Genomic DNA, 11,153 nt, shown 5'->3' with positions numbered 1-11,153 from the left:
TAAACCACTTATTACCTTCTCTAGCCAGATGTGGATTTTCGCACATAGGTAGCCTCGTCGGTCCATAAAATGCGGTTGAGAAAATCAGGGTCCCTTTTATTTTTCGATACGATCAAGTTGCTGAATATAAGCCTATCTTCGCGATCACCTTCCACTATAAAAAAGCGTAAATATAACATCAATTTTGTAGAATGTACCATATAAGTTAATATGTTTCATGTATCAAATGATTATGTTTATGGTGAACGCGCATAAATCAGTACTGTTGTCCTTCTTCATAACACGTTGACATGTGGGGTACGATGTTCCCAGCAATCGGACAGTCCGTCGCAAGCTCGTAGTCGGGTCATTGGCAAAGCAATCTAAAATTGCTTCTTCGTTTTCGGCTCTCGCACCTCTTCGTCGACCTCCATCAGGATTTTGCACTTGCACAGTACCCGTCTCAGCCAGGCGTTGATAAACGCGCGAAAAAGTGCCCGCATCCGGGTGTCAGCGGTTAGGATAGCGCCGTTGATATTCGGTGGCTGCTGCACGGCCCACCCGATCGCAGGCACCACATACTAGTAGCATATCGGCGTACTCCTGGTTTGTGTAACCAGCATTACACGCGAGTCGTCCTGCTTCAGCCATATTATTAAAGGATGTGCATGTACCGAGTTAACTAACAGCACTGAATGTTACGAGGAATGTGTCAAGATGCGAAAAGTAAAAACAAAAGAAATACGCGATCGTGGAGTCCACGGAGACAGACACTCTCTCAGAAGCATCATACTGAACGAAAGAAAAGAACATCGCTCGAAGAGACAGCTGACTTTGTTAATTGTTTATCGATTTATGAGCGCAATACATTTCTAGCCACTGCTATGAAGTTGTAATCTTATCGATCTTCCGGCTTTTAGCTAAAAAAATATGTTTGACGTTTCAAAAGCTACGTGGTACAGTTTTAAAATTTCTTTAGCAAATTCTGCTGCGAATTCACAGCGCTAGTTTTATTGTGAATTAAAATAAACAAAGCATTTTCTTCCGGATAAAGACTAGTCTCAACTTTGCACCAACTGTTAGAATAAAGCAGTACCCCAAAATTGTATTGTAAAAATAGCTTGTTTTTTTTTTGGTACAACGAGGAGCGAAGCCTGTAACGCATTTTTCGGTCAATAACCAGTAAGCGAAAGAACTTTCCAGCAGCTGCGCTAAAATAGCAGCACTTAAGCAGCGACGCGCAACGAGTTTCTCACGCAGTTCGTGATTAGAAAAAGGTCAGCTACGCAAGTGAACTCTGCAGCGTCTGCTGTAAAATTACAAAGCCGACTGTTCTTAGCATTTCTATTTTTCTCACACGCCGTGGCATAAACCTCGATTTACTGCACGCTCGTGCAAAAGTGCATATGCTAAATCTCGGTTTACGTACGTTGTGTCATAGAATATCGTACGATACTAGGGAATTTTACCCTCATGGGGACGGATAACGTCCTCACGAGGGTGAAACTATTTTACCGCACTAGTATTGTGTAATATATTTCAATTAACGTTCTTTTTAAGTTCTATTGTTTTGCATGCAACTTAATATTATTGATTGTAAATAATAACCGTCATTAAAAGTAAACCTATCTTTGAGTACACATCTTGGCACTTTCTCTAAGTTTACTCTATACATATACAATAATTTTAAATATGCAGAAAGTGTTAAGTTCCGACAAGTTGTACAGCTACAGAATGAATCCATTGCTAATTTCTCGACAGGATGCTGATTGAACAGCTCCGACATGGTCTCACCGATCGTGATATGCGCGACGAAATAATTGCCAAGAAACCTACTACATTCAAAGACGCTTACGAAATAGCACATACATTGGAGTCAACTCGTCAAACAGCGGATGAGGTTACCTCTACTTCTAATAAGATACATGCGCTATCTTATTCAACGACGCATTTCAAGCATAAACGGAATGCTTCACATACATCGCGCAGTGCTTCTCGGAAGCAAGATCATGGTGAACAACAAGGTCAGTACGCTTGTTATGGATGCGGAGAACGTCACAAACGCAGTGAGTGTCCATTTAGTACTTCTGAGTGTCATAAGTGCAAAAAACGTGGGCACATAGCGAAAGTTTGCAGAGCTTCATCTTCGCTTTCTACTTCTCAAATACAAAATTCTGAAGAGCCTGCACAACAAATAGATACATTGAAATGTTTTGAAACGCAGTCGAAGAAATCCACGTTATTGATAAGTCTTGTGGTAAGAAAATACTTCAAGTGCTTATTGAAGGACACAAATTAAATATGGAATTAGATTCTGGTGCACCATATGGCTTCATTGGTAGCGATACACTTCATAACCTCAAATCTAATTTTTAATTACAGCCAACTTCTAAGAAATTCATGAGTTACTCGCAACATCGCCTCAACTGCATCGGGACTTGCTCTGTTAAGGGGGCACACCACCTTTGAAATTAAAATCAAAATTTTTCATTAAAAATTTATAAATACTTATATAAATGAACCAAATTTTTATTACTATTCTTAGACATAATTACCTTTATTTTGATGGTTTTAGACCTTCTATATACCTCTATAATACCTACGTATAGTAGGGAGTCCATAATTCACTTACCGTAAGATTCCAAAGGAAATGGCCCAAATGAGCTCAAACTCTAGGATATTGTTTAAAAGTACATTAGTTATGGTATGAATGAGGGGATTTGGTTTAAATTTCACAGAAAAAGTTTTATAAGCATATTACTGATTTTTTTATCAATTTTTGATTAATTTTAACATAACTATCATGTCACTTTTTTTTTCTATGAAATTTAAACCAAATCCCCTCATTCATACCATAACTAATGTACTTTTAAACAATATCCTAGAGTTTGAGATCATTTGGGCCATTTCCTTTGGAATCTTACGGTAAGTGAATTATGGACTCCCTACTATACGTAGGTATTATAGAGGTATATAGAAGGTCTAAAACCATCAAAATAAAGGTAATTATGTCTAAGAATAGTAATAAAAATTTGGTTCATTTATATAAGTATTTATAAATTTTTAATGAAAAATTTTGATTTTAATTTCAAAGGTGGTGTGCCCCCTTAATGTCTCATTTGGTTCTACATCTCGTCAACTTCCGGTCTACGTTATTCAAGGCTCTTACGATTCCTTATTTGGTCGTGAATGGATCGCACAATTCAGTCACGAAATTGATTGGACCGAACTCTTTTCTCCAATCAAGGTTAATGTCCTTTCTACTCTTCCATCTTCATTAACTCGTGATCAACAAGCACAGCTGGATCAACTTTTGACAAGGTACGCTGAAGTTTTCAGTGAAACAGCTGGAAAGCTTACTGGACCTTCAGTTAAGGTACATTTTAAACCTGGAACTTCTCCTGTTTTTGCTCGTGCTCAAGATCATATGCGTTACGCGACAAATATTCTAAAGCAGTTGATGCTAAACTTGCGTCTAGATTTTACAAAAAAGTTGATTTTTCCGAGTGAGCTTCGCCTACACACGTCGTTATTAAAAAAAAAGGTGATATTCGTATAACTGGAAATTATAAACTTACGTTGAATCCACGTATAATAATAGATGAATGTCCTATTCCAAAACCTAGTGACATTTTCAACAAAGTAAAAGGAGCCAAAATTTACGTACATCTTGATATTACAGATGCTTATACTCATCTTCCTGCTGACGACGAGTACAGTCATGCTTTAACTCTCAATACTCATACACATGGGTTGGTTCGTCCTACACGAGCTGTTTACGGCGCAGCTAACGTTCCTGCAGTTTGGCAACGTCGATTAAAAGAAATCTTACAAGATCTAAAAAACGTTGAAAATTTTTTCGACGACATCATTGTATGGGCTGAAAGTTTCGAAGAATTGTTGATTATTCTGGAAACGCGTTTGATCCGTTTTCTTGAAAATGGTGTTCGTCTTAATCGACGTAAATGTATTTTCGCTACAAATTCTGTAGAATTTTCTGGTCATAAACTAGATACACAAATTCATAAATCTGATTCTCACATCAAGGCAATTCGTGATGCACCTAAACCTTCTACACCTATCAAGAATTAAAATTGTTTATTGGTAAAGCTACGTACTACAATTCATTCATTCCTGACTTAGCTACAAAAGCTCGACCACTTCGGGATATGCTTCTTACATCATCTTTTCAATGGTCGCCAACGGCTGATAAAGCATACGAAGAGCTTAAAAATATTCTCATTTCTCCTCAAGTTTTGATGCCATACGACCCATCCTTACCTCTCATACTCGCCACTGATGCAAAGTAGGACTCGGAGCTGTTTTATCACATAAACTTAGCAACGGAATCGAAAGGCCAATTGCTTATGCGAGCCGTACATTAACTGCTACTGAACAAAGCTATCCTCAAATCGACAAGGAAGCTTTAGCTATTGTATGGGATTGTCAAAAATTTTTCAATTATTTATACGCTCGTCTTTTTACGCTGTTTACAGATCACAAGCCATTAACACAGATTTTTCATCCTGAAAAATCACTTGCTATTCTTTGTATCAGTCGAATGGCTAATTGTGCTGATTACTTAACTCATTTCAACTACGATATTAAGTTCAAGCCGACTAAAGCTAATGCAAATGCAGATTATTGTTCACGTGCTCCACTTCCTTCAACGGTTGACGCTATTGAAAAAATTACAGAACTTGATTCTTTTGTCACATTTATTATCAACTAGATCAATTAGCTTCCTGTACGAGCAGAGCAGATTGCGAAGGAAACTCGTAAAGATTCTAACCTAGTTAAAATTGTTCAACTACTCGAAGCTGGTCAAGATCTATCTCGTCATGGATACAAAGCGCCTGAGTCTTCTTATAGTCTATCTTCAAATTGCTTTATTTTTGAACATCGAGTTGTGATTCCATCGTTTCTTCGTCAAGCAATTTTAAACGACATTCATTCAGCGCATTTGGGCATTGTCAAAATGAAAGGTTTGGCACGATCATTTGTTTACTGGCCAAGAATTGATGCAGATATTGAACTTATTACTAAATCTTGTGCTGTGTGTGCCAAGCATGCTCATGCTCCTCCTAAATTCAACACACATCATTGGAAATATACTAAAGGTCCATGGGAACGTATCCATATAGACTACTCTGGACCAGTAGCTGGTAAAAAGGTTCTAGTAATCACTGATGCTTATTGTAAATGGCTTGAAGTCAAGATCACAAGTTACAGTACTAGCACTGCTACAATCGATATTGACGATCAGTCATTTGCTACTTATGGTATACCTAGCATTGTTGTCTCAGATAATGGCTGTCAATTTGTTTCAGATGAGTTTGAAACATTTCTCAAGATAAGTGGAGTGAAATATCACAAACTTACTGCTCCTTATTACCCTTCGACAAATGGTCAAGCAGAAAAATGCGTGGGTACAACAAAAAGAGCCTTACTTAAAATGGATACAACACAAGGTTCTTTGCATCGGAACTTGAATGAATTCTTGAGACAATATAGAAAAGCTCCTCATTCAACTACTGGACAACCACCTGCTTTATTATTTTTAAAACGAAACATTCACACACGATTAGATCTTGTTCGACCCGAACCTATCAACGAGAAGATTTCTGAGAAACATCAAGCTGATTTTATCAATACGTACCAAGAATTTAAACCACTTGAACATTTTTATTTTCTTTCCGGTAATCCAGAATTAGATAAATGGATTCCAGGACATATTAATTCTCGTCTAGGAGATCTGCATTATGAAATCAGTTACATGGATAAAATGTATAAACAATACGTCGATCAAATTCGTGCTTTTACAATCCAGAAAGAGTAACATTTTTTGAAGATAAAATTGGTGCTAATTTAACAAAATTTCCCACCACAAGCACACGACGTCGTACTCGATTTTACAAAAATAACGTAACTCAGAGATCTATGAGTGCACAACAAGACGTAAATACTGAAGTAATTATACAATCATATAAGGCTCCTTCGACTTCTCAGACTATGTCGTTTAAAGAATCACCGACTATACAAGCTACGTTAACTCAAGAATCTTTAATTTCAAAATCTTTACCATCTTCAAGTGTTGATATGTCTACGACTACAACGGAAGCTCAATCCTCAACATCTTGCGCATCTCTTCCACCTACCGTAAATGATTCATTCCAAAATCAATCTACCTCTGCAACTATTCAAGAAGAATTTCCGTTACAAACTCAAGATCAACGTACCGAACATTTACCTCAAGAACAGTCATTTTTCATTCCAAACACACCGCCGATTCCACGATCATCTCGGATACGCAAATCACGAACTATTTACTCTCCACCATGATAATTCGACATATCTTTATAAAGAAGGGAGAAAATGTAGTATATTTCAATTAACGTTCTTTTTAAGTTTTTATTTTTCATGCAACTTCATATTATTGATTGTAAATAATAACTGTCGTTCAAAATTTCGACAGCCCATACCTCGTGTTTGCCACCCTCACCTTCGGCTCGGGTATATGACTCCTACACGAGATATGGCTGCAACTGTTAGCGAGAAAAAAATCGTAGTAAGCTGCTTTGACTTTTGCGCCTTTACTCCGAAATCGTAAAGCCCGTGGTATTTCGCTTTTTTATGGGAAGATGAGCTTGTACCTGCAATCACATCTTCTCTTGAATTACCGCACTACTTTGCGAGGTGGAAATCACAGTCGAGTTTCTTGAATACAACGCGTCAGCTCTGAGAACAGAGAGAAAGCGGTATTTCGATGTTACATTATTTCTACATGCAAGCACGTTTCCTCTCGAGTCGCTGCAGCTGTTTTCTAGAAAGAAATCAGATTAAGATTGGCAGAACTTTAATGCGACTGCTCCTAAATCGCAGAGCATGCAGTTTTTCAAATTTTTTATCAAAAGCATAAGCTTGTAATTGCAAGCTTGCCTCCCGTGAAGTCGGTGCAGCTGTTTGCGAGAGCAAAATCGTGAATGCGTTAACATTTTGTATAAACTGCTTAAACTATACTTAGACTGTACCCAAAATCGCAGATCGCGCGATATTTCGCCTGTTTATTGAAAAACTTGTTAGCAAGCTTGTCTCCTTTTGAGTAACTGCCGCTATTTGCAAGGCGAGAATCAGCTCGAAATGCAATCTTTTTTCCTTGTAAGGTTTTGAAAAACAGCAGGATTTTCTCCGTAAATGTCGGCCGTTGCTACTGCAAAGATCTCTCTAGCTTTTTCCTATGGTGTGTAGCGCTAAAGACTAGTACAGCCTCGCCGAACAAAACATAAGTTTAGATAGGTTTATTACTTTTTTTCACGCAAGCTTGGAAAGTGCCATTTGGCGCACGCATTGACATTTTCAGAAAATGTCAGTATAACATTCTGCCACGCGAGAGACGTACACATTTGAAATGATTTCACGGCGAGGGTTATTCGCTCGTTAACCCACGAAAACTCGTACGCCCAATAGCATACATCTGTCGCACTTCTGATAAAAAATAATATGTGCAACTCGTGCCTAGTTGCCCATAACACACGCAGCCGGCTGGTCGCAATCGCTTTGCTCCTGCGCCCAACGCCGCTTGCGTGCGCTATTAGCAACTTTCCGCGCTCGTTGCACAATGTACTATTGTCTCGTCACTCATCCGTAGAACGCTCAATATCATCGTGAGGTTGTCCTCTATTGTCATTTGGTAAATATCGTTGTGACCGAGATCGAACGTTGCGCGATTCGAACGCCGAGAATCGCGCATAGCAACCTCTATCAACAAGATCAACGATCTCGCATTGTTATTGTTCATATTCAGTCAGATTCTGACAGCTGCTTTTTGTTGTTAATGCAAAATTGTAACACGACTTATTAGTTGCAATGGCAGGAGAAAAATCGATTACGGCTCACTTTATGTCAAATCCAGAGAAGTATATCAGTGTCTCATTCAGGTATTGGCTACCTATGAAGATGCAGACTTTTTCTCTTCTGCTCGCTTACAAGATGTCTACAAGAGCGTTTTTGCGCGATCACTTTCTACCAGTCAGATCTTGCAGATGCGAAATTTTATTGCTGGTCGGAAACAGAAAATTGATCATTACATCAAGTAAATATTTTTGTATGATCAACTTGTATAACTATTTTTATTGATTTACTATCTTATATGTAAAAATGTTCTATTTGAATAGTTTATGCAAAACGAAGCCTCACTTGATAATACTTCTAGATGAACACGTTTCCGAAATTATGAACAAGCTGAGGCTGTATGATGTCGTGAAAAATTTGAAGATGGAAAGATTAAATGAGAAAGTTAACTTTTTAACAGCGATTATTACTAAAACACAGGGCTCAGTGAGACCGACAAATGGTGTATCGTTGACAATAAGTTACGTGAGGAAGCAATTTGAAGCCAACAAAGAAAATAAAGATTTGGATCTTCCAGATATCTGCAAAGGATATAGGATTATTCAAGTACGTTTCAAAGCTACGTGATTTCGCACATTCATTTTCTCAATACCGATCCATTAAAGTCATCTAAACATTTGTACAATATAATTTATAGAAAAATCACTTTTATACATTTCAGAATACGTTGGTTCATTTTAACAACATCAAAATTAAAAACTTTTGGGACATGTGCTTAGTGGACAAAGTTAAAACTATGCTTAAATGGCTAGCATTCACTGAAGCATTTATAGTTGACGATTTGTATGGCCGAAATTCAATAGATATTGACCAAATTAAGAAAATTTCAAGCATATCGGAATCATTTCAAGACGATGACGTCGACATTTGCATTTTGGAAAACTTTTTGACAATTGACGCTTTTGAAAGATTAAAATTTTTCGTGCAGTCTAAAGCAAATGAATAAGTACACTTGCGGAAAATGCAAACATGTACTTGTCAACAACGCAGTTCAGTGCGATTCATGCTTGATCTGTTATCGTTGCACATGCGTCAAAATCAATCTGGCTAAAATATCTGAAGTTAAAAAGAGTGATTGGTTCTGTGCTAATTGCCTATGAATTCACATACATCGTAATCCAGTGTAGGTTCATATTCATAAGAAAATAAATGCTATTAATAAGCACTTTTGATTTCTTTGTAAACAAAATTCGAACCCTCCCACAATTCAGCTTTTTCAGGTGGTTATGCGCGCATATGAGTCGTACGACATTGTTGACTGCAATCAGTTTTTACGTGTGAAAAATCATGTTTTGAGCACTTTGCGCGACACGCGGCCTAAAAAAGCTCTTGATATCGCTCGAATCCCATAGCGTACGCCGATTTTTCAAGCTCAAGTAGAAAAATAAGCTAGTGTTTCTTGTGGCAAGACTGCGGGAGCCCTTTGGGTAACACGCCGCACAGTATAAACAAAAAATTTTTTTCGTATTAAAACCTAAAACTTAGGTAAAACTAACCTACTTAGTCAAAAAAAAAAAAAAAAAAAAAAAAAACACGATTTATCATATTGAAGTGAATTTTTCAGTTTCAAGAGAAACTCAATTCTCTTGAAAACTGAAATAGCTAAGACAACTTTTCTTGATAGATTTAAGTTTAGTAGACAAAAATTTATAAGTCGCATAGTTTTTTCCAGAAAATATTAAAAATATATCAAAAGGCAAAGATTTTATCCCTAAAATCGGAAAATGAGCCTTTTTCCCTTAAATTTTGGGGCCCCGAAAACTATTGTAGGCTTCTTCTCAATAGTTTTCTCTTATTCCACACAACTTAAACTATACTCTAACCAAATTTCATCCAATTCCGTTCACTCAATTGTGAGATATTAGGTTTTAATACGAAAAAAATTTTTTTTACACCGTACGTCGTCTGATCGTTAGATCGCCCTATCTTTGCGGCAGCGAAGCTTGCGGAGAGATGCGCGCCATTTTGCAAGTCTTCGTTAAGAAAAAGAGCTTGTGTTACGTGCAGCGCGGCTGTGCGAGCCGTTCGCGCGATAGGCCACGCGGAAAAGCTCTTTTGATCGCTTGATTCTTGCAGCAGATAGGCCCGCTAGAAAAATCCCGCCTTTTTCCAATCTTTAATGAGTAAAAGAGCTTGTGTTTCATGCAGTGCGGTTGTGCGAGCCCTTCGCCTGAGACACCACCCAAAAAATCTCTTGAGATCGATCGATCTTCGCCGTAGCGACCCTCGCGTAGAGGAGCACGCCGTTTTTCTAATCTTTAATGAGTAAAAGAGCTTGTGTTTTGTGCGGCGAGGCTGTGCGAGCCCTTTGCGCGATACGTAACCCGGAAAAGCTTGCTCGATCGCTCGATCTTTGCCGCAGAAAAGCCTGCAGAAAAAAATTTGCCATTTTTTCAATCTTTGGTAAATAAAAGAGCTTGTGTTTCGTGCAGCGAGACTGTGCGAGCCCTTCGCGCAACACGCTACTCAGAAAAGCTTGGTTGATTGCTCGATTTTGGCCGCCGAGACGCCCGCGGACGGTAGCTCATCGTTTTTCTAATATTGGGCGAGGGAAAGAGCTTGTGTTTCGTGCGGCAAGGTTGCGCGAGCCCTTAACGCGACACACCTAAAAAAGCTCTTGTGTTTGAGATATCTTCGCAGCAGCGATTCCCGCAGAAAACAGCCCGCCGTTTTTTTCAAATTTCGGTCGAAATGGAGCTTTTTTCTATCAGCCCGGCCATGCGAGCTTCCCGTGCGACGTGTGAGTGGGCAAAGATTCTCTTATTGCAAGATCCTTACTTACCACGGCTACTCCGACAGAGGAGCCCCTGCGATTTTTTAAAGTTTCGCGCTAAAACGAGTGTGGGTTTCGACCGGTGAGGCGGTGCAAAATCTGGCGCTTGGGAAACGATTTGTCGAGGCGACGCTGTGATTTTGCATTGCTAGTGATTTTAAATTAAGAGAAGGGAGATTCTTTGGCTCAGCGCACTTTTGCAAAAATCTTAGTAGCGCGGAACAGCGAATAAATATAAGTTGCTGTTTGCCGCCGCGAAAACGTCAGTTAAGATGGAGAACTTTTTCGGAGAACGAGCAGGGTCCCTCTGCCGCCGATTTTCCGATGCTGTAATGCAGAGTAGCTGGTACGCGTGTGCACAACGCGCGACTTCGCCGTGGAGCCATTCAAAGCACAATAAGTTTCTTAGTAATAAACAGATACTGAGTAATAACAACTAATACTTTCTTAGACATTTATTTTTATTAAATTTTTTTTAAAGAAAGCCCTA

At 38.6% G+C, this 11,153-nt stretch overlaps 2 protein-coding genes across 2 annotated transcripts; both read left to right on the top strand.

Annotated features, from left to right (window-relative positions):
* The first annotated feature begins 1,988 nt into the window (after nt 1-1,988).
* On the top strand, nt 1,989-4,071 carry LOC116415887. Its single transcript, XM_031921480.1, has 4 exons — nt 1,989-2,045; nt 3,074-3,485; nt 3,581-3,898; nt 3,971-4,071. Exons 1-4 carry the CDS (start codon nt 1,989-1,991, stop codon nt 4,069-4,071), a joined length of 888 nt encoding a protein of 295 aa, XP_031777340.1.
* Nucleotides 4,072-4,957: 886 nt separating this feature from the next.
* LOC116415885 (uncharacterized protein K02A2.6-like) lies at nt 4,958-5,818 on the top strand. The gene has a single exon (XM_031921479.1). It carries the CDS (start codon nt 4,958-4,960, stop codon nt 5,816-5,818), a length of 861 nt encoding a protein of 286 aa, XP_031777339.1.
* Nucleotides 5,819-11,153: the final 5,335 nt, after the last annotated feature.

Source organism: Nasonia vitripennis, assembly GCF_009193385.2.
Source record: "Nasonia vitripennis strain AsymCx chromosome 1 unlocalized genomic scaffold, Nvit_psr_1.1 chr1_random0012, whole genome shotgun sequence".
Lineage (NCBI taxonomy): Eukaryota > Metazoa > Arthropoda > Insecta > Hymenoptera > Pteromalidae > Nasonia > Nasonia vitripennis.
The sequence above is the reverse complement of the archived record's forward strand: the minus strand, read 5'-3'. Positions and strand labels throughout refer to the sequence as shown.

Coding starts and splice junctions, on each gene's coding strand:
- LOC116415887 (XM_031921480.1), top strand. CDS start 1,989: ATGGTGAACAACAAGGTCAGTACGCTTGTTATGGATGCGGAGAACGTC. Junction 3,486..3,580: donor AAAAAAGTTGATTTTTCCGA/GTGAGCTTCGCC, acceptor GTATAATAATAG/ATGAATGTCCTATTCCAAAA. Junction 3,899..3,970: donor GTTGATTATTCTGGAAACGC/GTTTGATCCGTT, acceptor CAAATTCTGTAG/AATTTTCTGGTCATAAACTA.
- LOC116415885 (XM_031921479.1), top strand. CDS start 4,958: ATGAAAGGTTTGGCACGATCATTTGTTTACTGGCCAAGAATTGATGCA.